This window comes from Ceratotherium simum, chromosome X (assembly GCF_057802395.1).
Source record: "Ceratotherium simum simum isolate JZ-2026a chromosome X, ASM5780239v1, whole genome shotgun sequence".
Classification (NCBI taxonomy): Eukaryota; Metazoa; Chordata; class Mammalia; order Perissodactyla; family Rhinocerotidae; genus Ceratotherium; species Ceratotherium simum.
The window spans coordinates 2,275,836-2,303,484 of NC_141940.1; the positions used below are offsets into that span (position 1 = coordinate 2,275,836).

The 27,649-nt window shown below is 54.2% G+C and overlaps 2 protein-coding genes across 3 annotated transcripts in view; one reads left to right on the top strand and one right to left on the bottom strand.

Annotated features, from left to right (window-relative positions):
- The first annotated feature begins 593 nt into the window (after positions 1-593).
- CCNQ (cyclin Q) lies at positions 594-12,845 on the top strand. Of its 2 annotated transcripts, none has more exons than XM_014797539.2 (5): positions 594-803; positions 3,873-4,056; positions 6,043-6,175; positions 8,176-8,403; positions 12,295-12,845. In XM_014797539.2, the coding sequence occupies exons 1-5, from the start codon at positions 686-688 to the stop codon at positions 12,382-12,384; spliced, it is 753 nt and encodes a 250-aa protein (XP_014653025.2). In that variant the 5' UTR covers positions 594-685; the 3' UTR covers positions 12,385-12,845. The 2 variants fall into 2 exon arrangements, with proteins under 2 accessions (XP_014653025.2, XP_004443351.2); XM_004443294.3 differs by having other exon boundaries at positions 12,355-12,845.
- Positions 12,846-18,912: 6,067 nt separating this feature from the next.
- Positions 18,913-27,649, bottom strand: part of ATP2B3 (ATPase plasma membrane Ca2+ transporting 3) — a 49,058-nt gene continuing 40,321 nt past the window's right edge. Inside the window, exon 21 of the mRNA XM_087427258.1 lies at positions 18,913-20,150. Coding sequence (XP_087283384.1) covers positions 19,830-20,150 — 321 coding nt within the window. The 3' untranslated portion in view covers positions 18,913-19,829. The remainder of the gene's footprint in view (positions 20,151-27,649) is intronic.

Consider the following 27,649-nt stretch of genomic DNA (forward strand, 5'->3'; position numbering starts at 1 on the left):
GCCGTGGACGCCTCAGCGTGAACTCTCAGAAGCGCCCCTCGCCCAGGGCTTGGCAAACGCCACCAGCTCTTCCCGTCCTAAACCACACTGGGCCACCAGTCCAGAGCGACACCTTAGCGGCACCACAGGGACTTGTAGCTCAGGTGCCTGGGGGTGCCCTCGTGCCCCGGCCCCAAGCCCGTGACCGCGCTGCGCCCTCGCGGAGTAGCCCCGCCAGTTGCGCTGCCGGAGGGCAAGGCGCGCAACTCCCTAGGGTGCGGCGTGTGGCCTTCGGGGACCCGGCAGAAGACTCCCGGGGGCGGGGCTTTAGGTCCCCGAGGGCGGGGCATCCGGCGTCCCAGGTGGGGCGGGCTGTGTCCGGGGAGAATGCCGGAGGCGTCCAGGGGCGGGGCGGGCGCACGCAGACCGCCAGGCAAGTACGGCCTCTGCGCCTGCGCCTGTGCGCTGGGCTAGGCCCGCCTAGTGGGCGCAGCCGCGCGATCACCCGGGGGAGGGGAGGCGGAGGGGAGGGGGAGGGAAGGGAGGGGGAGGGGCGGGGTCAGCCGGGGCCTGGGGGCCTGGGGGCGGGGCCAGCGGGGCGGGGCAGGGCGGCCGCGCCCGCCGCGAGGACCCCCGGAGCCAGCAGCCGTGCTCTGGGGGCGCTTCTCTTTCGGGCGCAGGGCGCCCGGGCCGGGGAGCCGTCCTCATGGAGGCCTTTGGCTCGGGGAGCTGCGGAGGAGGGGACGCGGCTCCGGGCGCCGAGGGGCGGCCGGCCCCCGAGGCGAGGGTGCACTTCCGAGTGACGAGGTTCATCATGGAGGCAGGTAACTGCGGTCGGGGAGAGTCGGGCCCTGCGCGGACGGGACTGGGTGGACGGGGCCGCCAAGCTGCCCTTTCCCCGAGCCCGCCCTGGGAGGGCCGAGCCGGCGGGCCGGGGCCGGCGTGGAAGGGACCCGCTTCCCGGAGGAGGGGACCCGCCGGACGCGGCGCGGGCGCGGCTGGGCGGAGGGAAGACGCCGGCTGGCCCAAGCGGAGGCCTGGAGGGAGGCCCGGCTTGGGGTCCGGGCCTCGGCCTCGCCGCCGCGCCCTGCGTCCTGGGCTGTGAGCTACGGGCCGACGCGGTCGTTACCATGGGCCGGGCGGGTGCGCAGGCCCCGAGAGAAGGCTGTAAAAGGACCGGCCCCAGCTGCAAGGCGGCCGGCTCCGGGAGCCCGGCGCCTTCCACCACATCTGTCTCCCAGACTGCGGGGACACTGTGTGGCGCTCGGGCTCACGGAACCTTTCAGTGCCCGCTGTTGGTGCGGCTCGTGACCAGTCTTGCTGAAGACCGAGGACTCGGGGTACGGCTCGCGTTTTGAACCCCCGGCTATCGTGTCCACAGTGGTGTCGGGCGCTCCCCTCCTCGGGCGAGGCGATGACGCCAAGCGGATTCCTGTAGAAACACTTTTTCTCTGTCAATAGTATCTTGCTCGGCAGGCAGCCGGTTATTTCCGATCTTTGTTACTTTGTTGCTCTGAGGCAGAGGGATTGGGTGAGTCTGCTTTCAAGTCAAGGTGGGCAGAGTCTGGGGAAATGGTGCAGCACCATTAATTCCAGCGATTTGTACATTTAATTTTCGACAAGAGTTGTAAAGTGTATAAGGAAGGATTGCAGAGTCCTCTCATATGCTGCCACCCATCTGCTTGGAGTGTCCATGTAAACCAGAGAAGCATGCTGTCCTTTGAGGGTTTGCTACGTAAAACAAGACTTGGAGGATCACGTGCAGCTATACCACCTTATCTTACATCTCTGAACGTGAGGGCCCCCGTGTAGGAACTGTCTATGTAACTGAAGTTTAAACCTTGAAACGCTAAAAGCTCTTTAGCTTTCACTTTCGAAAGACTTCTTTACACAAGGTGTTGCAGGGCCGGCCCCGTGGCCTAGCGGTTAAGTTCAGCACGCTCCGCTTTGGCAGCCCGGGTTCGCCGGTTTGGTTCCAGAGGCGGACCTACGCCGCTTGTTGGCGGCCATGCTGTGGCAGTGACCCACATGCAAAAAAGAGGAAGATTGGCACAGATGTTAGCTCAGGGTGAATCTTCCTCAAGCAAAAAGAGGAAGGTTGGCAACAGATGTTAGCTCAGGGTGAACATTCCTCAGCTAAAAACCCCACAAAAAACCCCAAAACATATTACATATACCCTCGCTCTCTATCTGAAGCTAATACTGGTCCTCCAAAGATGTCCCCATCATAATCCCTGGGACCTGTGACTGTTACCTCATATAGCATAGGAGATTTTGCATAAGGGATTAAGCAACTTGACATGGGGGAACTATCCTTGTGGGCCCAATATAATTACACCATCCTTAAGAGAGAGGCAGGAAGAGTGACAGGCAGAGGAGAAGGCTGTGTGATGACAGAAGCAGAGTTAGAACATGCTGCGCTGCTGGCTTTAAGATGAAGGGAGGAGCTATGAGCCAAAGACTGCAGGCACCTCTAGAAGCGGGAAAAGGCAAGGGAACAGATTCTCCCTTGGAGCCTCCAGAAGAACCAGCCCTGCCAACACCTTGAGCTTAGCCCCCTAAGACTCATTTTGGACTTTTTTTTTCTTTTTTTGGTGAGAAAGACTAGCCCTGAGATAACATCCGTTGCCAGTCTTCGTCTCTTTGCTCAGGAAGATGAACCCTGAGCTAACATCTGTGCCAATCTTCCTCTATTTGGTACGTGGGTTGCTGCCACAGGATGGCTTGATGAGTGGTGCATAGGTCTGCACCCAGGATCCGAACCTGCGAATCCCGGGCTGCTGAAGTGGAGCTTGCAGACTTAACCTTAACCACTACGCCACCGGGCTGGCCCCTCATTTTGGACTTGTGACCACCAGGATTATAAGTGAAAAAAAATGTTGTTTTAAGCCACTGAGTTTGTGGCAATTTGTTCCTGAAGCCCTAGGGAAGTAATATACCTTCTTAAGTCAAGGATGTTGAATGTAATCTTAATGATTGATCGGTGGTTGTTCTCCGCCGTCTTCTTTCAGCCTATTGGATGTCATTTAACTTCTCTTGCTAACCTGGTCATTGTGAATTTGTTTTGGTTCTGTGACCCAATGCAATGATTTCCTTAGGAGCTGTTTGGGGGTGGGATGGGTGATGGGCTTCAACCCCTAAATCAGGCCACCGTGCTCTGGTTTTCTGAGTTCTAGTACTTTTTCAGTGTGTTGGGCTTTCTCCCTGGTGCCTGGCTGTGGCCATAGATATTGCTTTTCTCCTGCTCTGCCCAGGGTTGCCTTTGGAGGTCACCCTGCTTGCTTTTCTTGCCTTTTCCAATCTGCAGACTAGGAAACTATTGCTGAGTATAATCTTTAACTGTAACATCGGGACTTGGGGCATCTGTTTGATGCTCGGAGGCCTTTGTTCCCTCCTGTTCACTTGGTAGGATTTTGGTAGGTGAGCTGCGGGGCCAGGGGCAACCTCTAGTTAAATGCTTGCTAAGGTGGAAACAGACATACAGCAGTGTGTGGTCCTTTCCAAGATGTTGTGCACAAGCTGATAGGCCAGGTGCTAACTGAGTAGTAGTCTGAGCTTTGCTTCTCCTAGTGTGGTCTGCACATCCGTAGCTTGAGCATGACCTGGGGGCTTGGTAGAACTGCAGGATCTGCAGAACTACTGAAGGGGGCGCTGCACTTGAGCACCACCCCCAGGGGCTTGTTAGCCCCTACAGTCTGAGAAGCCTGCCTCCAAACCCCTCAGTAGGGGACTTGGTGAAAGACCCAGCAGCCACTGCCAACTAGGCTCCAAACTCTTGGTCCTGTCTGAGCAGGGATGTGCACCCTTAGGGCCCGACCCAGTGGCTCCCCTCACCCTTTTGCAGGGGCTGAGCACTGGATTGAAGTACTCTCCTGCCTGCTCCCTCTCGGTAGGTGTCAAGCTGGGGATGCAGTCCATTCCCATCGCCACTGCTTGTACCATTTACCATAAGTTCTTCTGCGAGATCAACCTGGACGCCTATGACCCCTACTTGGTTGCCATGTCTTCCCTTTACTTGGCTGGCAAAGTGGAGGAGCAGCACCTGCGTACTCGTGACATCATCAACGTGTCCAACAGGTAACGGCTTCTGGGAATCTACCCGAATGGGAGGGCAGAGAAGGGTCCCGCTGTGCCTGCCCTCCAGACTGGCAGCAGGCAAGCTCAGAAGGAAGCACTAGCAGCAAAGGCGAGAATGAGCCTGGTGTCAGAAGCCCAGGGGGTCGGTGGGAGAGAAGCTTGGGCCAGATGGAGTGTGGAGGGGGGTGGGTAAGAGAGAGTCTCTGGCATCATTGGCAGGGGTGGCATAGCTGCAGCAGAGGGGGCTTGGACAGGTGTATCAAAGATTCCTTTGGAATCTTGGACAAGATGTATTGAATCAGTCGGGTTTGTGGGCCCCACAGGTCGGCCTGCCATGCAGGGGAGGGCATGGACCCAGCTGGGCAATCATTTTATTTAAATGGTGTGAGGAACCGAATCAGAGTTGGTGAGGAGTGTCTCTTGCCCTGGTGTGGGCACAGTTCTCCGTGTGCGACACCCCTAGGCCTGAGCAGCCACATTCCTGTTGGGGAAGGACATGGGGGTTCAGCCAGCTGGGCAGGCTGTGCTGAGGCCTGGGGCCCCAGGAGAAAGTGATTTATGGAAAGTTACTGACTCAAGGTGTGTCGTAGACTTTCTAGGAGCTCTAATCATTGGGAAAGAAAACTATTTTGTGCTGCTTCTCTTTTAATAAACAGGTAACAGAAAAAGCACTCGCCACCCCCTAAGCATATCAGGGTCACGGTGTACCGTGAAAGACTAAGAGAAAAACAGGAGAGAGACCTAAGGGAGGGCGGCTGGAGTTCTCCGTAACTGCCAGGGCTCCAACAGGCAAGGCGGAAGAAGGGGAGATTGTGTGAATTGCTAATGAGACGTGGGCACCTGGCTGGGGTTCTGGGGGAAATTGGAAAACGAGTGAGGAGCTAGGAAAGCTGAGTCATTGCAGGGAATTTTGATCACTTGAGTATAAATCTTGTTCTCGTACATCTTAGTGATCTTGTGTAGGTGGGAGGGTTGTGGACATATACAGTGTAAATAAGGACAGAAGGATCTGGAACGAAGGAAAGACAATCTGGGAAACATAAAACTGAAATACGTTTGCGCTTTTGAATACATCATCCCCATGATATGTTTAAATTTTTTTTCTTTATTTTTTCCCCCAAAGCCCCAGTAGATAGTTGTATGTCATAGCTGCACATCCTTCTAGTTGCTGTATGTGGGACGCAGCCTCAGCATGGCCGGAGAAGCGGTGCGTCGGTGCGCGCCCGGGATCCGAACCCCGGGCCGCCAGCAGCGGAGCGCGCACACTTAACTGCTAAGCCACAAGGCCAGTCCCCCATGATATGTTTAAATACCTTCCTTGAGCCCAGAGTGAGAGCCCTGGGCGTTGCCACCCTGGGTGCTGAAGACTGTCCTTTTTTTTTTTTTTTGTGAGGAAGACCAGCCCTGAGCTAACATCCATGCCAATCCTCCTCTTTTTGCTGAGGAAGAGTGGCCCTGAGCTAACATCTGTGCCCACCTTCCTCTACTTTATATGGGACGCCGCCTCAGCATGGCTTGACAAGCGGTGTGTTGGTGCATGCCCAGGATCCAAACCTGCGAACCCAGGGCCGCCCCAGTGGAGTGCGCGCACTTAACCGCTTGCGCCTCTGGGCCAGCTCCTGAAGACTGTCCTTGATGCCAGGCTGCATGTAATAGGAAGCACAACCAACTCAGTGTGCTAGAGCTTCTGGTTCCTCTGGAGTCATTGCAAAGAGCCCATCTTTACACTTGCCATCTTGCTGAGTAATACGGGACAGCCTATCAGGGCTGGAACTAGAAACTGGCTTCTTTCTTCTGTTGGTTATTGCTTTTATCCTGTATGCTAGACATGTAGATGAAGAGTGATTTATACAGCCATAGGGAGAAGAGCCCCATGTTAGGCTATGGCAGAGGGACACTGGGGTTTGTCTGTGGGTGTCATGTGACTTACGGGCTCCTCCACAGGGCACCTCCCTGGCCGCTGTAAGCATGGCCATTTCTCCGCAGGTACTTCCACCCAGGCAGTGAGCCCTTGGAGCTGGACTCTCGTTTCTGGGCGCTTCGGGACAGCATCGTACAGTGTGAGCTCCTCGTGCTGCGAGTTCTTCGTTTCCAAGTCTCCTTCCAGCACCCACATAAGGTACATGCTGGGCAATTGGCAACTGTGTCTTCAGGCATGAGCCTCTGTTCTTTATCCTGAAAGTGCACCCCTCTAACCATCGGGAGCACGTGGGGCTCCTGACTGCACCCTGTGCTGGGCTCAGGCGCCCTCTCCTGTCCTGCTCTGGGGTTCCCTCTGGCAGTTCTAATGTCAGCGTCTGTCTTTCCGTCCGGCGGGCTGTGGCCACAAGCTGGGGTCCGGGCGACCCTCTGAAGCAGATCCCGTGACTGGTATACATTGTGTGCTCGGTGAGCCACAGGGAAACAGGGCTGGTTTCGTGACCTGCCAGAGTCCCTGTCACCAAGAGTTGCTGCTCTACCTCGGAGCTCGCATGCAGCTCAACTGTGCTTAGAAACCCTGTGAAAGCCATCACTCGAGTCCGGTAGCACACTTGAACTGTGGGGACACAAGGTCCGGCAGAAGAACTGTTTTCAGCAGCAGCCAAGGGACATGTGAAACCCTTAGAGCACTTGGATGTCATCCTTTGGGGGCCGCGGGCCCATGTGCAGGCAGCCTGGAAGGGTGGCCTGCAGAGAGCAGGGTGTGTGTTTGTGTGTGTGTGTGTGACATCGGGCTCTGTGCCAGGATTTTGTTTCTTTTTAGTTGAATTTTTTATTGAGGTAATTGTAGATTTACAAGCAGTCGGAGGAAATAACACAGAGATCCCATTTGCGATGGAGACTTTGCCCAGTCTCCCTAAAAGGAAACGCTTTGCAAAACTCGAATACAATGTAACCGGCAGGGTGTGGGCATGGATGCGGTTTCCCTGGTCTGGGTGGTTACTTGGTTGTGTGCTGTACTCCGGCAGTGCTATGCAGTTGTATCACGTGTGTATCCTTATGTATCCACCACCACAGTGAAGATACAGAATGACTCCGTCGCCGCAGCTGTGCTTCATGTTGCCCGTTTTACAGTCTCACTCCCCTTCTTCTAACGCCTCCCTAATCCCGGAACCCCCTGGTGGAGAGTTGTGTTTTCGGTCAGCAGGATGATTGACAAAACACCCAAGGGGAAAGGCAGAGGTCACCCTGGCTCTGCTGGGGGCAGTCACAGCACCAAGTCTGGGGAGGAACAGCTCCCAGCTGGCCTCGGGGACTGTCAGGTTGGAGAGCGGGGCTCGGCGTGGCTGTGAGCCTGACGGCCTTCCCTGTGTACTAGGTTAGGATGGTCTGGAAAGCAGCCAAGAGCCACCACCTCTGTGGCGGGCTAGAGTCCCCTGCACGTGTGGTTGGGTCTGTTGAGTGGGCTCAGCAGTGTGTTCAGTAGAGCGTGAGGTTCAGGCCAAGCAGCTGTCTCCGCAGAGCGGGAGCTGGCAGGCTGCTGAGCGGGAAGGTCCTTCCGAGTGTACAGCCGAGGACGGCACTACTGGGAAACACGGTCACCAGTCTCTAGTCCTGAAAGCAGGCGTCCTGTCAGGCCGGGCACACGGGCTCAGTGTTCTGTTCTGCAAATAAGGCTGCTGTTTCTGGTGCTTTTGTTTGAGTCAGGCAAGGGGATGAGCAGAATGATTTCCGACGACGGCTAGAGCAGGGCCATGTGATGGAGAGGGATTGAGGTGGGGGTGGCCATCAGGAGTGACCCAGGCGGGTTTTAGGAGCTGGGCCTGGAGGATGAGAGTGGGCAGGCACATGGGGACCAGGGCGGGGATGGGATGATTTCAGGTGGAGGGAGCAGCGAGTGCCAAGGCCCTGAGGTGGAGCTTGCCTGGCGCCGTCAAACAGCGAGAGGGTGAGGCGAGGGCGAGGCAGCGCCTGGAGGCCAGTGGAAGGCACTGGGGCTTTTTTCTAAGTGATGCAGGGAGCCATTGGAGGGTTTGAACAGGGAAGTGACTCGATCTGATCTGTGTTTTATACACCTCGAGACAGCTTAGGGGAGAGTGGCTGGTGGGCGGAGGGGCCACAGTGCCTCACAGTGAGGAGGCAGGCGACTAGGGGGCCCGAGCCCCGAAGGCCAACTGGCTGACTGGCATGTCTTTGCAGTACCTGCTCCACTACCTGATTTCCCTCAAGAACTGGCTGAATCGTTACAGCTGGCAGCGGACCCCCATCTCCGTCACTGCCTGGGCCCTGCTGCGGGACAGCTACCACGGGGGGCTGTGCCTCCGGTTCCGGGCTCAGCACATAGCCGTGGCAGTGCTCCACCTGGCCCTGCAGGCCTATGGGGTCGAGGTGCCCGCCGAGGCTGAGGCCGAGAAGCCATGGTGGCAGGTGAGGTGACTGCTCAGTGCACTGGCGTGTGTCCCCCTTTCCTTTGCCTAAGCACTTTCGGAAGTCCCTGTACCTGGTGTTCATGTTTCTTTGTAGTAATTATCTGTGAAGAAAGATGTGGGCTACTTGGGGATGCTGAAGCTTGAAAATGCCCTGTCATAATAGTCTAAGGCAGCAGTTCTCCCCCTCGGCACTGGGGCCATGTGGGGCTGGCTCATTCTCTGTGGTGGGGCCGTCCTGGGCACTATAGGATATTGAGCAGTGTCCCCACCAGTCATGACAACCAAAAATGCCTCCAGACATTGCCAAGTGTCCTGGAGTGGGGTTGCTCAGTTAAGAACCACTGAGCTCAGCCAAGCACTTTCATTGAATTGAGTGGGAGCTCATCATACATCAAAGGTTAATAAACCTGGCTTCATGTCAGGAGTACAGTCATGCACTACATCACAATGTGTCGGTCAATGACGGACCGCATAGACGATGGTGGTTCCATAAGATGAGTACCATAGAGCCTAGGTGTGTAGTAGGCTGTACCACCTAGGTTTGTATAAGTACACTCTATGATGTTCCCACAATGATGAAATCGGCCAATGACACCTCAGAACATGTCCCCGTCGTTAAACGATGCAGGACTATATAGGGGATGCTCTCAAAAGATGGATGGATGATAGGTAGATAGACAATAGCTGTAGATAGATGATGGATGGGTGGATGGATGGATAGATGGATAGATAGAGAGAGATGAGACTGATGATTGATAGATTCCCTGGCCTACCCCAGACCTACTGAATCCAAAGTGTAGTTTGTAGAGAGTGAGTTGAAATCTGTCCGTCAGAAGGGCTGTGCTCAAGGACTTCTGCAGTCCTGTCTGATCTTCCCTGAGTAGGCCCACAGTTTCTCAAAATGGAATTTTGAGATCATTTTATGTTTTTTCCTTTCCCATACTTAAAGTTTGCTGTTCCTTTCTCATGACACCTCCGTTGTCTGGCCTTGTCCTAGAATGAGGTTCTATGTAAGCTGAGTTTGAGATAACTGAAGGTTTCTCCTTTTGGTGCCCTAGCCCTCTCCTGCAAACCCACAGTGGCCAGAAATCTTCTAAAATGTGTCATCTGTTTCCTGAACTGTGGGTACCCCCTGGGTGCCTTCCTGGGCCCACGCCTGCCTTCTCCTCCCCTCCTACAGCTCTTGCTCCAAATGGTGCCTCACCCTTTCCTGACGCTCCCTCCCCCTGGCCTGCTTGCCCTCCCTGGGAGACCACAGCTTTTCCTGCTCTTTGCTTTGTTGTCCTTGATTGTCTGTCTGATCCCCCCTCACAGCAAACTGAGTGCCCAGAGATCGGGGATCTTGTCTGCTTTATCACCTGCCCCAGCCCAGTGCCTAGACCAGACACACAGTCGGGGCTCACGTGTCTTGGAACAAACGCATCCGCAGCCCCGGTCTCTGGCCAGATGCACCCCCAGCAGCAGCGTGGGGGTAAAAGTGCGTCTGTGTGGACAGAAAGGATTGCTCCATGCTGGGGTTTCTCGGGGATTCTGGATCACGTGACTGTGGTGTCCCTGCTCTGTTGGAGTCAGGTGGTGGCAGAAGGGGCTGCCACTTCCTGGCCCTGCACTCAGGGCATCTGGTGGGCACGGCAGCCCCTGTTCCTCAGCTGCTTGCATCTGTGATGTCGTGACTTGTTTCCCATTGTCCGTTCCGACTTTCCTCCGTGTGTCTTCCTTTCTGCTCTCCTTTCTCTTCACTGGCTCCTGATCTTCACTGGGTGTCACTGCTCCGCCTCTGCTTCCTGCTCTCGGCCTCACAAGAGCAGAGCGCCGGGAAGCAGCTCTGCCATGGGCCTGTTTTCTGGGCAACACAGACTTACCCGGTAATTGCTAAAACTGGGAAGAAGTGGCCCCTTTTGGGGTGGCACACTCATATTCACTCAGCTCTTCACCTTTTCTGGAAGGCTACGGGCTGCATGCACTGGGAGCATCCAGAATCTGGGCGCCCTTTGGGCTCGGGAGGTGCGCTGGCCAGTTGCCTTGTGGTGAGCGGCTCCCGATGGCGTCCCCTCACACCCAGCCCTGGGACGCTTATGTCTGATTTGTGAAACCTTTTTCCTCCTTGCATGCTCTCGGCCACCACTTCTTACAGAAACTGCCTCTCTGTTGTCACTTGTCTGCTGTGGGCTGGGGCTTTGCCATGCTGGTCAGCAGACTTGGCAGAGCTTGTCATGCTTCCCTGCCAGAAGCCTGTCTGCACTCGAGTGCACTAGTGGCAGGGCTGGCCTTGGCCAAGGTGGGTCAGGCCCTGGGTGGATGAGGCGCCGACTCGAAAGCAGTAGCATGTGTCAGAATTTCCGTCCTTTCTAAGACTGAATACTATTCCATGGTATGGATGAACCACATGGTGTTTGTCCATTTCTCCATAAATGGACACCTGGGTTGCTTCCACCTTTTGGCCCTGGACTACCCTTTATTTTTGATGGTCATTTATCGGCTTGAGGTCTCCAGGAGCACACAGGTAGTGGACCCTAATGAGCAAACCCTTATTTCTGAAGTATTTGTTTTCCACCCAGAGTCCAGGGTGAGACAGCCAATCTTCCTGAGCCAGGGCTCAGGGGGTTTCCAGGTCACTGTCTCACACCTGAGGTGGTAGCCAGTGGAGGGTCCTAGCTTTCTTTGGGGGATGTGGCCATGGAGGGGATGGACTCAAGTCCACTTTTTGCCCTGGCTTGGCCCAAGGCCTTGACCTTTGTGACACCTTGGTTCCCCAGGGGAGCCACAGCATCCAACCAAGAGCTCCCTTGTTTTGCTTTTTACTTCCCATGTGGTCACAGGTCCCCAAGAGCACCCTCAGGCTCGATGCTTCACTAGGAGGACTCCCAGAACTCAGAAAAGCTGTTATCCTTGTGGTTCTGGTGGTTCTGGTTAATTACAGTGACAGGATACAGGTTGAAATCAGCAAAGATAAAAGGAGCGTCCGTAGGGCGGGTCCGGGAGAGACAAGGCAGGAGCTTCCAGGTCCCCTGCCAGTGGAGTCGTGCGGCAGCACAATTTCTCCCAGCAGCAATGTGTGACAGCACACATGGAGTACTGCCACCAGGGGAGCTCCCCTGGAGCCGCGGTGTCCAGGGTCTTTACTGGGGGTGGGTCCTGCGGGCCTGGAGTGCCCGCATGCCTGACCTTAGTTACTCAGTCTCAGCCCCCCGGAGCTCAGGCTGATGTGTGCGGCCCAAGGCCCCACTACAAATCACGCTGTCAGCATGCCTGGCAGGGCCCTCGTCCCCAGGCAAACCAAGACCTTCTTATCAGGCAGGACGTGCCAGGGGCGTAGAGGTCCCCTCCCAGGAGCCCAGGGGTCAAAGCCAGGCCTTCCTTGAGAATGTGCAGGGTTAGCCCTGTGCCCCTTGGGACTTGCCTTACAATTTTAAAGCTCTCTGATATGGTCAAGAGATCTAGTCCAGGCTGTAGAGCAGGTCCAGGTGTTCCCAAGGGGCCAGCCTATGCTAGGGTGGGGTCCAGGTGATCTAGCCTGCCTATTTCTGGAAATGGACCCCCACTCTCTCCTCTCCCAAGATCCCCAGAGATCCTGGACCTGAGAGAGTCCTTGGGGAGGCAGGAGCCTGTGCTCTAGGCCCAGCTCTGTCACCAGTTCCCTGTGTAACCTAGGACAAGTCCTCTTGTATCTGGATTGGATGATCACCAAGCCCTCTTCCATCTGGAAGGTTCCCTGCTTTGTGATCAGCCTTGGAAGGCTGGAACTGAACGGGCTTTGCAGGGAGCCACCATCGTTTCCGATAGCCTGGTGCCCGTGCTCCCCCTACAATGTGGTTCTGTGCTTAGTGGGAGGGTCCTTGCTTAATGCAGAGGGAGTCTAATCAGAGCCTGTTTTCCTTCTCCTTTCTAGGTGTTTAGTGACGACCTTACCAAGCCAATCATTGATAACATTGTGTCTGATCTCATTCAGATTTATAGCATGGACACAGAGATCCCCTAAGGCCCTGGTCCAGGCCTGCCCAAAGAGAAGCCCGGACGCCTGGCTGCCTGGGGACGGCGCCACCACATCACCGTGACGCCCAGTCCCCAGAAGACCAGCTGGGAGGACGGGTTTTGTGCTGCTGGAGACGGGCTGGTGAAGGCGATGACATGCTGCCGCTTTGATTCTCATGCTTTGACTGTCCCTGGCAGCAGTGGTCCAGACGGTGCCGGGGGCTGCGACTCCAGCGGGCAGGCCAGGAGTGCGCCATGGGGGGTGGCCCCCAGGCATCCACGTCCGCTTTTGTCCTTTGAGAGGATACCGACTACAGTTGAGGTGTGATGTCGTTGGAAGAAAAATCAAAGAACAGATGGACTGCACTCCTGGGGAGTTTTTAAAAGCCAGATTTATAGAAAGTATGAATGTGCAACATAGACAGAATTTTATTTTGTGTAATAAAAGATGATACCAATCAACGGAGACACCCGGTTTTTTCTCTGTGGCCTTTGCTGCCCTGGGGTGTTTATAAGTGCCGCCCAGACTCCATCTCCCCTGAAATGCTCTCCAGGAGCATCAGCCCTTGCGCTCTTGAGGTGCTCCTGAAGGTGTGCTGGCACAGTGTGTACCCACGTCATGGCAGTATCCCCTAAAGGAGCCCATGTGTCCTCACTCCTCCTCTGCTGGGACATTTGCAGGGCTTGGCAATTGTCCTGCTTGATGAGTGAGCATAAACTTTGGAAAGAGGAGTTAGGGAGTATCATTTGGGTTCAAAAAACCCAGATCTGACCAACATATAACTAGGAAGTAATAGACGGGATTGTTTTAATGTCAAGACAGTGAGTCTAGATGGGGCGTCTAGAGAATCTTAGAGCCATGGTACCCCACTGCCTCCCACTCAAAAGGCACTTCTTCAGGAGCGACTGCTCTTGGGTGTGTTAGAGAAACAGACCAGCTGGGTTGTTCTCCCTGGGAACCCCCATTGGGCTTGATGCATGCTGGTGGGACTGTTCTTCAACACACGATGGTGTGGGAGCTGGAGGGCTGTCCAGGTGCATCCCCGCATTTGGGAGGTTGTTCCCAGGGGATCGTGGGCTCAGGACACTGCTGCCATGCCCTCCAGCACCCACAGGTGTGGAGGCTGGCTGGAATGCCTGGGGGTCAACCAGGGTGCTTCGGAGTGCTCATCCCTGGTTGGGGGCAGAGGGAGGCGTCACACACTGGTGACAAGTCAGTCACCAGTGTGTGAATTGCTTGAGTTTATGAAGTGATTGTGTTATTTGTCTTCAGGGTGAGGGATCTGAGTAAATGTTCCCTTTTCCACTGTGTCCTTTCCACATCTGTCCACGCAGCTCAACTGGGAGCCCTTTGAGGACAGGGTTGGCACCCAGGCTCAGGGCCGGCGCTGGGGCTCTGAGCATGAAGGGTGGAGGGTGAGGGGCCCAGCTGGCAGGCCTCTGAGGGCAGCTTCAGCTCTCTTGCTGGGCCTTTCTGCCTTCTGTTTAAAAAGCACCTTGCTGCTGTCGTGCCCTTCCTCCCCGCAGGCCGGGCCCAGGTGCCCCTGCTGGCCCCCGGCCTTGCCTGCCCTGCATTGACTGGGCACTGCCTTTGGCCAGCACTTATTGTGGATTTGAATGGAACTAAGAGACGGTTGTTTTGCTTTTGGATTCTCTGTCTTCTCTGCCCCAACAAGATTATAGCTCTTATAGAAGCTTCCATTTCTTTGGATCCCCTCAGGTTCAGCCTCCAGTGAGGCAGCTGGCCTCACACACTTGATGTGAGGTGGTTTTCTCAGCTCTCAGAAAGCAGAACCCCTGCTCTGGATGGGAGGGCTGGGTAGAGCGTGTGGTAGAACTCTCCAGAGAGCTCTCTCCCACGCGCCTGTTCCCTCCCCCACCCCAGGACTTAGCTGAAAGAAGCAGGGATAGTTGGACAAAGCTCCCTAGGGATTCTGTGAGCATCCCATCCTCAGCTAGAGCCACTGTGCAGAACCAGGGCAGTCTCTCGGGAGAGCTTGTGGGTCAACATTTCCTTTCATGATGACCGAATATTAGGCAAGTTCCTTTCTCTCTGTGGGTCTCAGTTTCCCACTTTGTAAACTGAGCAGGTTAGAACAAATAATCTCGGACTGTGATTATTGATTGTGTGCCTGTCACCCTGCCCTGAGGGCTCACTGGGCCTGTCATCTGAGCACTTGCCACTCAGGGCTCACTGTGTGTCTTCCTAATGTGGCCCAGGCTGAAGCTCCATCTTCGGTGTGTGTTGTCATTGGAACAGAGATGAAGAAAATGTATTGGGACATACGTGACACTGTTGGGGCATATGTGACACGGTCAGCCCTGCTTTGTAAGGACACTTCAGCCATGGAATATAAATTAGTCAGTGGTACTAATGGTTTTGTTTGTTTCTCTGTTTTGGCTTCCTGTTACTGAGGCTCTTGTAGAAAATAATGGAGATTAAAGATATATAACCTTCTATCTCCTTTATTTCATGTTCAAAGAGGTCAGCAATGAAAGATTGAGATAAGGTTTTCTAGAACCTGAAGCTTCCAGGAGCATTTTAGTTCAGAGCACATCTTAATTACTGTAAAGTGATAAATGGCTGAGCCTTGCTTGGCCTGTCAACGAGTGGAAGGAGGAGGGCAAACCAGATCCTACGAGGGACTAGGCCCATCTCTTCCTTTCCAGCTGTGATGGAGTGAATGGTGTCCCCCAAAAGATGTGTCCATGTCCTCACCCCTGGAACCTTATTTGGAAGTAGAGTCTTTGCAGATGTCAAGGTAAGATGAGATCCTACAGGAGTAGGGTGGGCCCTAATCCAATATGACTGGTATCCTTTCAAGAAGAGGGGAAGAGACACAGAGACAGACGCAGAGGGAGAATGCCATGTGAAGACACAGATGCACAGAGAAAAGCCATGTGTTGAAGGAGGCAGAGACTGGAGTGATGCGTCTACACGCCAGGGAACATCAGGGACTGCTGGTGACACCAGAGGCTGGGACAGACAAGAAAGGATCCTCCCCTCGAGCCTTCAGAGGGACCATGACCCTGCCAACACCTTGATTTTAGACTTCTGGCCTCCGGAACTGGGAGAGAAGAAATGTGTGTTGTTTTAAGACTGCCTGCATGCACCCTTGCTCCAGGGTTCTGCTGGGTGGTGAAGATGGCAGCCAGCTCTGTGGAGGGATGGCTGTTGTAGTCCTTCTTGGCTCCAAGCCATTTAGCTAAGTATCAGTTTTTTCCCATGGGAACCTGTGTCATATTTGATAGTGGAAGTCAGTGGAAAAGAGAATCCACAGACACAAATTAATGAGTCTTTTGGGGGAGCACAATATCTCTTTATAAGGTTCCAGCTATCTTGATATAGCGTTTGGCCTGATCTAGACTTACTTAGCCTTATGGCTCAAGATGGATTTGCACATCAACGAATAAGGGCTCTGCTATTTGTTTGTCAGCTGCTTTCTGCTACTTCTCTTTTTGCCTTTTTCAGTAGTACAGGCTCTAGTAGTTAGGAGGGAACTTAGAAGCCATTTTTCTCCTTTCTTGGCAGCTTCCCTGGAAAATGTGTCCTCTGGCACTGCCAAGTCTAAAAGGGTAATGTGTGGAGTGGAGAAATAGAAATATGAGGAAACGAGATGTGGAGTCTTTGTGCCATTTCCACAGTAGTTATTTGCAAGTCTCGGGCCAGAGCTGCCTTCATGCCTCTGCTGGCAGAGCAGAGGCGGCGGGCCACAGAGCACAGATGTCCCCATGCACAGGTGTTCAAAGACACCTGATGAGTGAAGGAATGAATTGGAGAATGATCCATGGAAGAAGTGAATGAGTGAAATAATGGATTTTCTTTCCATGACTTTGGGTTAAAGAGGAAGTTCATGACTGGAACCCTTGTGCACTGCTGGTGGGAATGTAAGATGGTGCAGCCACTGTGGGAAACAGTTTGCCAGGTCCTCAAAAAATTAAACATAGGATTACCATATGATCCAGCAATTCCACTTCTGGGTATATACCTAAAAGAAATGAAAGGGGCTCAAAGAGATATTTGTACACCCATGTTCACAGCAGCATGATTCACAGTAGCTGGAAGCAACCCAAGTGCCCATCGACAGATGAGCAGATAAACAAAATGTGGTCCATTCATACACTGGAATGTTATTCCGCCTTAAAAAGGAAGGACATTCTGACACGTGCTACAACATGGATGAACCTTGAGGACATTATGCTAAGTGAGCTAAGCCAGTCACAAAAGGACAGATGCTGTAATGATTCCACCAGTATGAGGTCCTAGAGGAGTCAACTTCACCGAGACAGAAAGTAGGATGGTGGGTGCCAGGGGCTGGGGGAGGAGCAGGGGGGGTTAGTGTTTCATGGGGTCAGAGTTTCCGTTTGGGAAGATGAAAAGTTCTGGGGGTGGATGGTGGGGATGGCTGCACAACAGTGTGAACGTACTTGATGCCCTGAACTGTAATCTTAAAAGTGGTTAAAATGGTAAATTTTATGTTGTGCATATTTTGCCACAGTTAAAAAGAGAGGGAGTCTGTGTGTGTGTCACGGTTCTGGCGTTTGCTGACATTGAATTGTCATAATCGATCGTCTTGGGTCCACCGCACCTACCCTCCTCTGAGGACACCAGCCGGGACATTCACCCCAGGCCCTTCCAGGTCAAGATAGTTAGAGGACCATCGTGCAAACCTCCGCTAGGAGCGCCTCTGACCCCTCAGGGCAGGCGAGACTTTTCCTCCTTCCATAAGGTTTAGAAAGGCGGCCACACACCCAGGGGAACTCTGCCACTGTTGGTTCAGTGAAGCGGATGAAGACACCTCTCTTTTGTTCCAGACGAAAATTCACCAAATAATAAATCACACACCACTACCCAGACCAGGATTGTAGGAGCCTTTCATTTTTTTTATACACAGAAATTTTGGTCTATTCTTTAGATTAGGAAATTCAACTACAGACTTGAAATTATTATGCATCTGTGGTCTTCCTCATTAAGATATTTTTTGTTCATCTTTATAATAGGCAGATAAAAATGTAGAACATATTTAATAACTGAACACAGTTGACCAAGCCATTCCATGTAAGATGATGCTTTATAGAGAGGGGCTTCCTGAGGAGACAGGTCCCTTGGCCTGAAGACTGCGGGGAAACCAGAACTGCACGCCCTGCAGAAAGGCAACCTAGGGACTAACAACCGACACGTACAGGAGGCCACTTTGTACAGCAGCAGTGAGGGGGTTTAATATATATTGACCATTTGTTCTATCGATGTGTCTACAACAGAGAATGAGAAGAAGCCCGTGAGTGGAGCATTATGCAGCTTATCTTCTTCAATTTAAACATTTCCAATTTTATTTCTTGTTTAAGAACACAGAGACCCTCAACAAATTAAGTTGCCCTTTTTTGTTGTTGATTAAACAAGGACATTAGGGAACAATTTACAAATGGGTGACATTCTCAATGTGCCCTTTGGAAAAAAGGGATGGCTTTAGTTATCTGTAGCTGGCATTCTAAGTGGGATTTTCTTTTCTAACTGAAATTCCTTTGCCCGAGATTTGACTACTCCTGCTCAGGGTTGACATGGCATTAACGTTAACATGGGGACCGAGTGAGTTTGGACGCCGGTCCGGATGCTCACAGATGCAGGTGGAGGTGAGACAAGCCCCCTGCTGGTGGGTGCGGGACAGGGGATGTGATGGGCGAACCAGCCTTGCTACTAGTCCAGCTGCTCAGCTGCTGAGCGTGCCCAGCCACACCCGCAGTTTCCATGCTGACCCTGCATCCCTCAGCTCCCAGCTGTCCCCCAGTGACTCAGCCCCATGCCCAAGAGACAGGCACATGTATGAGCCGTGGTCAGACCCCAACAGCCTCCCTGCAAAATGTGAGACAGATGCATTCAGAACACAAAAGAACCTCTGCTGTTTCTACATTTCCCTCTCTGGTTAGCAGGCATTTGGGGGAAACTGAGGCTTGGCACACTGGGTGCCCACACTGCAAGGAGAGGCTCCCGAGGGAACCATCTGGAGAGCCTAGGCCCAGCTCTCCCCACCTGTAGACCAGGTGCTCTGGCAACGTGGCGAAGCTGACCTCCTCAGCCTTCCGACGAGGCGCCATCACTTCCAGGGGCTTTGCTTCTGCCTCTGCTTCCCCAATGTCACTTGGGTGACTGTAGACACGAACCCATGCCTTTGTGGCTCCTAGTTGTCCTTAAGTGAGAAGACCAGGGTCGGAAGAGCGCTTAGGCAGGTGGTGACTGAGAACTTTTCACAGGCCCTTTACAGGCGCCTAAGTGACAACTTCTTGGCATTTGCCAAAACAAAGAGTGGGAATGCAGGTGGGAGGGCTGAGGGGGTTGGTGTCTGCACTGCGGCCGCATCAGCTCCTCTTGGGTTTTGGTGGTACCTCTTCGTCTGCCACTTTCTGTCTGACTCTTGAAGTTGGGGTGGGGACAAAGAAAGCCCACCAGCCAGAATTCACTACTTGGAATTGGAGTTGAAACCAAAGGAAACTGAAAACAAAACTCCCCCTTCGACCTATTGGAGGGGATTGTTCTCATCAATACTTTGGTATTTTCCTTTTAAATAAAAAATTCCATTGAAAGGTTTTTTCCTCTATAGTCTCAAAGTGCAAATGTTCGTATTGTAACGCTCCAATCTCGAGCCTCCCTCCACCGACCTTCTCCTCCGGAATCTCCCCCAACATTCTCAGGAAGTGTGCCAGGATAATGGATAGGGGAGGGGAGCAGCAGGCGGGGGGTGGGGGGTGCTGTTCCTGAGCAACCAAAAAGATATTCTTGCTGCCTAGTTCCCTGAAAAAATGTGCCACAATAAATAATGAAATTTCAGAATGAAAACACTTGATAAGAGGAATGGAAGTATCATGCCAATAAATAGTTCCTTATTCTGTAAATCTGCATCTGGTCATACATGTACGTATATGTCTATACGCATACACACATCTGCGCACACACGCACACACATACGCGCTGCACATGTGTCCTGGGGATGGTGTGCTTGGCAGGGCAGGGACGTTTGCAGGCGGCAACTACCTCGGGTGGGCTGTCTGGGTGGGGGCATCCTTCCCGGCCCTGCAAAGTGGCACTTGCCTTTTTCCTTTTTGTGTGAATCTATCAACACGATTGCTCACCAGTGGGTGCAACGAAGCTCCCAGTAAACCAAAACCAGCCCCCTGTCCCACTGCATAGCCCCAACGGTGAACATCGGGGGAATTGGAGTGTTCGTTAAAAAATAGCTTTCATAGAAAAAAAAGGGGAAACACAGCTCTTCTGGCTCTCTAGTTTCTCCTTCGTCATCCTCCTCCTCCTGCTCCTCCTCCATGTCCTCGGTCCGGGTAAGAAGCCTTGAATGGATTGGCTTCCTGCAAGTCTCTTGGCTGATCCCTCCTTGCAGGCCTGTGCTGCCCGCCCGAGTGCGTGTGTGTGTGCAGGTGTGTGCGTGCCGAGATCAGTTCTGCTTAGAGGGACGTCTCCACGCTGTGCAGCGGGCTCCCGGGTCTGGAAGAAAACACTGACGAGGTAGCTGACTTGGTGCCGTGCGTGGTCAGGTAGATGCCGCTGTCTATGGCGTTGTTGTTCTGGTTGGGGGACGGGGGTGGGGGGGCCCGCAGACGGTCCTCGTTCTCGTCCACGTCCGTGTCATCAATGAGCGGGATGTTGTGGGTGTAGTCATTGATCAGAAACTCGGGCGCTGCCATGAAGTTGTGGATGGAGGTCTTGGATTCCGGTTTCTCCAGGCCTTCATAGAGTGAGCTACGGAAGGCTTTCACCACCCGGATCTGGAGCCGGAGGTGGAGGGAGAGGGGCCAGAGGTGGGAGGAGGGAGGGAGGGAGAGGGGGGAGGAAGGAAGGGGAAGGAAGGAAGGAAGGAAGGAGACAATCAATGGCTGGCTGGTGCTGGCGAGCTCCACCCATATCAATGGCAGGGGGTGCTGCATGAAAAATGTTCATCCACTGGAACAGAACATTTGGGGTGGCTCTGCCTGGCTGTGTTAAGGGTTTTCAGGTTTGGGTTTCAGTCTTGTCAACTGATCCACAAGCAGGACAAGCGGCAGTGGCTCTCTCTAGGCTGACCTGGGCAGATATTCTGGTACTCAAGAGCAACAGACACCCCGGACTCTTGGCTGCTACTTCCCCTTTCCCTGCACTGGGGGAGGACCGGCTTAGGTGGCCCCTGGGCTCTCTGAATGCCAGATCCAAATTCCAATTTGGTAGAACACACAGCTGACTGGAAAAGGGACAATGCTGGAGAGAGAAAGTATGAAGAACTTGCTGGTAAGAGAAAGTCCCAAGCCAATGGGCAAATTGCTGGCCTTTCTCAAGTGGGTCTCCCTCCCTGGCTTCTCTAGGGATCTCTCCTCTGTCCGCCTAGGTCTTGTGGCCGCAGCCCACACCCGCCATGCCTAGACCCATCGGGCTGTCAGTCTCCCTGCTGCTAAGCCCAGCAGCCACTTCTGTGTCTCCATCTTATTTGATCCCTCAGGGACACTCTCCACAGCAGACTGCCCCTCTTTCTGGAAACTCCTCCTGGCTTCCCTGACATTGCCCCTGCCTGGGCCTCCTCCTACCTTACTGGCTGCTCTGGCCCAGTCTCCTGCACTGCTCTTTCCTCTCTCCCAGGGTGCCCCAGAGCCCTGACCTGGCCCTGTCCCTCCTCCTGTCTGTCCACACCCCCAGGCCCACATCTTAGCCCTGGCCATGGCTCTGGGGCTCATCTGGCTATAATCACGGACTGTGGCCCACGCCTCTCCTCAGAGCTCCAGGCCCGAGAGCCCACCAGTCCCCCATCTGGAGGCATCCAAGACTGAAAATGGCCCCACTTTTGATTTGCACCCACCGAGCCTGTCTTGCTCAGATGCCCTGATCCACTGTGGTGGTTCCTCATGTCTCCTTCCAGCCCCCTGGCCAATGGCTGGGTGCATCTGGTTAGGTTGTCACTGCCCTTTGCAGAGCCTTCCTGCCCCCAGAGGCCTTTTGCAATCCGGTGCTACCTGCCGCACCAACCTTTATCACCCTGCACTCTCCTTCTCCTCTTCACCCTCCAAGCCAGACAATTTCTTTCAGTCCCTGAAATATGCCAGGCTTTTCTACACCTTGTTCCCTGGTTGCCCCACTGGCACCTGCAGACCTCAGATCCGCCTAACTCCACACAGGGAAGAGCTTCCCACAATGCTCTGTTTCCCAGTTGCTGCGGCCTTCGGCCCCAGCTGAGCTCAGGCATCCTCTGGCTCCTGCACCTCCTGCAGGCACCTGCTCCCAGAATTAGCCCCTCAGTCTCTTTAAGCCCTCCCTCCGCTGGCTGCTCTCCCCTCACTTACACATGTGCCCAAGTCTCATAGGGTTTACAAGCCACAGAGCTGCTGCCTCTCTTTGCTCCCTCCTTGGTCCCCCAGCCTCGGCTCCCTCTTGCTTCTAGAAGCCAGAGTCGATTGGAAGGCCTCTGCTGGGCCCACACGAGCCAGCTGGCCTTGTGCTGAGATGGGGAAGCCAGCCCCTCCCTATGTGAGTGGGTGGACACAACACGAGTTCTAAAGTCCTTTCCAGGTCCAAGGTTCTAGGATTTGGTTTGCTTGGTTTAGACAAAGTGTTGGCAAACTGTGGCCCAAGGGCTAACTCTAGCCCCTAGCCTGGATTTGTGAATAAAGTTTGATTGGCATGCAGCCACACTTATCTGTTCACGCACTAAGGTTGTCTTCGAGATCCACGGGCAGAATTGTGTAGTTGTGATAGAGACCTGGCCTGCCAAGCCGAAAATACTTACTCTCTGGCTTAGAGGAGAAGTTCACTGCCCCCTGGTTTAGACCATGAATCGCACTGTTGACAATGAGTCCCTTTCAACGCTCCAGCACCTGGACCCTGGGGCCCGCTTTGCTCCGCCAAGCATAGTGCTCCTAGATCAGTTTGAGCCAGGTGAACGTCGCAGTCTTTCGAGTGCAAAAGAGGCAGTCAAAGAGCTCCATAAAATGGGAATTTTCGAGCTTCATATCTTAAATCTAGTTAGGATTTTCTCTGAATTTGGTGAAGCCACATCTTCCTGATTGCAGATGGCCAACTATCTGCACTCAGTTCCTTAATTCCCCCAGACTGGCTTCTGAGATAGGGGTAACACAGAAATTGAAAATCGTTTGATGTTTCTAATGTAAAGAAACAGAATTTACTTTTTGTAGCCATTGCAGATGTGGCCTCATTATTTGGGACTTTTCTGGTGCCAGAATTGTGGGGAAGCCACAGCGGTGGTGGAGTACCTATTCCAGCTGTTGGCCACACTTCTCCAGTCACAGAAACAAAAGCAAGCTGCCCGTGACCCTGGGGCCTTTGTGGTAAGTTTGCCAGCAATGATCCGGTGACCCTGGCTACAACCTTTCTGCTCACTGAGCTGGTCCCCTCACTTGGGCCTGTGCCACATGCTCAGGCCAGACCCCTGCTCAAACCCATCCTCATGTCTCCTTGCACCTGGCTAAACTCCAAGGTCTTTGCCCCAAAAAGGGCAGCCAGCCCTTCCCTCCACAGCTTCTGCTGCTCTGGCCTGGCTGTAATCAAAGACTCACTTTAATGGCAGTTTCATCACCGGCCTCAAGGGGAAGGGTTGCCTCTGCCCTGTTTGCTGCCTATCACCAGAACCTGGAACAAAGCAGTCACTCAGTCACCGATAGAGGGTGCCAGGGCCGCTGGCACAAACCTTCTGCTGTTCGGGGCTCTGAGCTTGGCCCATCATCATCTCCTCCAGCTGATGGTGAGTCAGCTTTCCCTCAGGTCCCATTTCCCTGCATTCAAATCTTGGGCTAGGAACAGATGGCTTTGTATTGGTCCTATAATGGGGTGTGTTCAGGCCACCCAATGCTGAAGGGCACAGTGAGCTCCTGGGATGCTGGTTTGGTGAGAACCAGCAAGTGTTTCTAAGAGAGGAAGGCCTGAGCCCTGGAGGCCTGAGCTCACACACGGGGGGCCCGAGGACAGGCCCACAGTGGAGTTTAGTGTGTCCCAGCGAAAGCACGATCAAGGTCGAGCGGAGCCAGCACCCTTACTGCCTCCTCAGGCTCCTCACCCAGCCTGGGACCGTCCCAGGGGCCCAGGGCGGGGTCCTCGGGCCATCTCTCCATTACTACCACTCCCAAAGGGACCTGCTGCCCTCAAGGCCATCAGTGCCGCGTGCAGCCCACAGACCACCTTGATACCATAAACACCCTCTGCACCACCTCCCCTTGTGTCTGCAGCCAGGGCCCGCCCATTCCCGGCATGCCAGACTTATGCATCTGCTGCTCCTTCACCTCCCTTCGGATCATTTAAAAGTAAAAGAAAGACCTGAAAAGCACCCACCAGTAAAGACGACTCCTAGGGTTATGGCCTAGATGGCTGGGAAGGCCAAAGAGGATCAGGTCGGGCCGGGGCTGGGGGCTCTCCTGTACCTTCCATCTCACCCAACGTGAGGCCCGACACGTCCCCCCACCTCCTGGCATCTGAGACGTGGCCCTGCTTCCTCCTTAACTACCCAGGCACCCCATCCCAGTCCCTGCACCCACTCAAGGATGTCACCCAGCCATCTCCCTCTCCCTTGTCTAGGTTACTCATCTGTCCTGTCTTAAAAGAGACCCTCTCCTGGTGCCGCAGTCCCCTCCAGCTGCTGGCCACAGTTGGTGAGGGTTGTTGATACTCACAGCCTCCACTTTATTTCACCCTGTTCTCTCCTGTCCCCACTCCCCAGGGACCTCCCCGGCTGGGCACTCAGTGCTGTGCACACCATACCCCTGCTTCCCCGCAGGACATAGTCTCCAGGTCTTCCTCCTTCCTATCCCCATCATCTCACACTCCAGGGCCCCAGAGCTCGTCTTTGGACCTTTTCTCATCTTTGTCTACATCCACGCATCTCCTATCCACCCCGGCCTTACATCCCATCTGGCTTCTCACAAGTCCCACACCTCTATCTCCAGACTCTGAGCTCTGCCTGCCTCTTCAACTTCACCCCCCTCCCCACCACGCCTCCGGCCTGGTCTCCCTGCTGTTGCCCTTGACCTCCACAGTCTATTCCCAGCATGGCAGCCAGAGCAATCCTTTCAAATGAAAGCCAGAGCATGTCACCCTCTCCACTGGTCCAAACTCTTCAGTAGCTGTGTCTTCCTCAAAGGAAAACTGGAAGTCCTGCTGGGCCTGCCATTTTCTTCCTCTTCCTCCTTTACTCTCTCCAGCATCGGCCTCCCAGCTCTTCCCCAAGCACGCCAGGCACACTCTTGCCTCAGGGCCTTTGCACTGGCTGTTCCCTCTGCCAGGAAGGCTCCTCCCCAGGGAGGGAGCCTCACCTCCTTCTCTGTTTACAGTCACAACTCTGTATCCCCCAGCACCACTGCACCGCTTCTGCTTCATTTTCTCCCCAGCACAGCTCACCTTCAAACACCCTACACATCCCATTATTCTCGGCTCTGTCTCCTTTCCGCAAAACATGAGGCCCGAGGGCAGGGGTCTGTCTGTCTGGTTCACTAATGTCCCCAGCACCCATCATGGCACCTGCACCCAGCAGGGGCTCAGTGGGTGGGTGCTGAAAGTAGAGGGCCCACGAGACCTGACATGTGTCTCCCATGATGGCTTCACCCAACGGCGGCTCTCCACCCACTTCGTTCTAACCAACTAGCTTGAGTCTCCTTCAGGGCTGTGACACCTACCCTTTCCCCTGCCTAGACTGTTTTTCCACCAGATGGGCCCATGCTGGCCTTTTCTCCTTGTTTTGAAGTCAGCTCACATATCCAGCCTCCGAGAGGCTGTCCTGGACCACTTTATGCAAAATAGCGCCCCTAACATTTCTCCTGCTCTGCTTTCTTCTCTGCCGAGGCTTGTGACCATCTGCCCTTAGCCTAAGCTTACTTCTCTGTTCCTTGATTGCTGCCTGCCCCTCCCCTTGGGGGGGGCATGGAAGCCCTGGCCTGCCTTCACCTGAACCATGAGCTCTGTTAGTGGGGACAGGGCGGGTGCATTCCAGACCCACAGAACCACCCCAGCCACACTGAGCCGAAGCAGAAGGGATGCTTGTGTCAGACTGCGAGGTGACCATGCTACTTATGGAGGCTTGGGGCGTGAGCAGAGGGGGTGAAGATCATGGCTGAAAGTGGATGTGCCCCGCTTTGGTTTTGGCTTTCAATTGCTCGAGCTTGCAAGGCAGGTGGGGGTGGGTGGAGAAGGGATATGAAAGCAGGGAGGCAAGCGAAGGGCTGCGGGACCCACCCCATTAAAGGAGTGCAAAAAGGGAACAAAAACAAAAGAAGAGAAGAGAAAACTAAAAAGAAAGTCTCCTGAATGATGACAACAGTAACAACAGAAACTGCCTGACACCTTCTGGCCCTTTCCCCCTTGGGCGGTGGGAGAAGTGGGCCCCGGGGGTCATCACGCTTTCTGCCCTCACTGCTGAGGCTCACAGAACTCAGAAGCCTTCCGTCTGACTGCCGCTTGATGGACATGCCTGGCACTGTACCAACCACTAATCCAGAACCTTCTGCGAGAGGAAGGGATCTGTCAGCTCCCCTGGCATCCAGGCTTTGGATTTAGAGCCATGGGAACTGCCTGCTGGGAACTCTGGGGTTTCCAGGTCCCAAACCCTCCCTGTAGATGTGAGGGTGAATCAGGACTTGAAAGAAACACAAAGAGGCGTGGGCCACCATGCCCACAGTGAGGGGGCAGTGAGGGGAAGGCCCCCTTTCCTCACCATGGAATCAGGAAACATTGACATTGACATGCAAATTCCAGAGTTGGCCCTTTCAGTGAGGGATTGAACCCCAAACCAAACTAAAGACATGGCTTTGTGTACATTGGCAATGTACACATACAGTGTGTACGTTGGCAAGCCAAAAATGCTAATGGCTGGTGAGTTTTGTGAAGATTACCTCCCATCCTGTGTGCATGCATGTGTCCAGGACGGGGAAAGCCTAGGGCATCACACTGAGCTGCCCCAGGTACAGTGAGTGTCCAGCTGCAGGGCCTCAAGTCTGTCCCCTGAGCTCCCTGGGACCTGGCTCCCAGCCCTGGGAGTCAGCCTGGAAGCATGTACTGGGGAGGGCTCAGAGCAGGGGTTCCGGGGTTTGCCCTAGGCTGCAAGCTGGCACATGCTTTAGGCATTGTCTGGAAGATCTTTTTCTGTGGAAGGGCCCGTGGTTGCAGGAATGCTCAGGCAGGACAGGGCTGATACTCTTCCTAGTGTGGAGACAGTGTGCACACTGTCAAATAGCAGAGAGAAAATGCCAATACACTATTCCCAGAAACCCAAGTGGGAAGACTTGGCTCAAAGTCAACGAACTTCCTGAGACAGGAGCAAACTCCAACAAACAAGACTGCCTTCACTTTACAGGGCTCCTTCCTCCATGGGGCTGCCTTAATTATGGGAGCTGCATGTCTCCCTGGGCTCCAGAAGGGCGTGTCCAAGGAAATCGTGGGGGCTCACCTGGCCTGGCTTTGCCAAGTTGGATGGAAGGTTTTCATGTTGCAAAAGCCAATTAAAATAAAGCAACTGCCATGATCTGTTTCCAGCATGGTTAATCAGAACTAACTGGCCCAGAGGCAGCCCTTCTGGCCACAATTGACCAAACTCACTGCCCACCCCCGCCTCTTTTGCCAGGCTGGGTCAGGAGCCCTCTCATGAACCACTGTGACAGTAAATGTTCGAGTATAGAGGCCCAGCATTGCTGCCGAGGGCCAGGCTCAGCTGCTGGTTGGAGTGGGAGGGCCGTCGGGGCAAGCTGCTGGGGAACAGGCTTTGGGTGTGTGGCTGGGGAGGGGCTGGGGTATGACTGTGTGTCCCCGCTCACACCTGAAGGCAGCCATCCACGCCCTAGGCTTGCTACTAGTTAGGATACCCAAGTGAAGAGAACAGCCCATCTCTTGCCACACCTTGGGGACCCTGACAGCCAGCTGTGGGAGTGATGCTGAGCTTCTGGCAGCATTAGTGTGTGAGAGAGTGTGATTGGGGCAGGAATGGGGGTGACTGACATGCCAACAGGGGATCGGCTGAAAGTGGTTATTAAATAATGCTCTTTCCTGAGCCACTCACATGGGCTGGCCTCAAGGCCATGACTGAGATCCCATGAAATGAGGTGGCGGCCTTGAAGGGGAAGGCGCTACACCCCAGGCCGAGAATGAAATGTCCGGGATGTAGGGTGGCCACCAGGCCAGGCGGAGAGGAGAAATGGCTGAGTGAATGAGGAGGAGGCAGCCAAGGCCATCCTGGAGCTGGGAGGTCACTGTGTGCAACTGAGGGAGTGGGGACTGTGTTGGGACTCAAATCCAGAAGCAGCAAAGACGC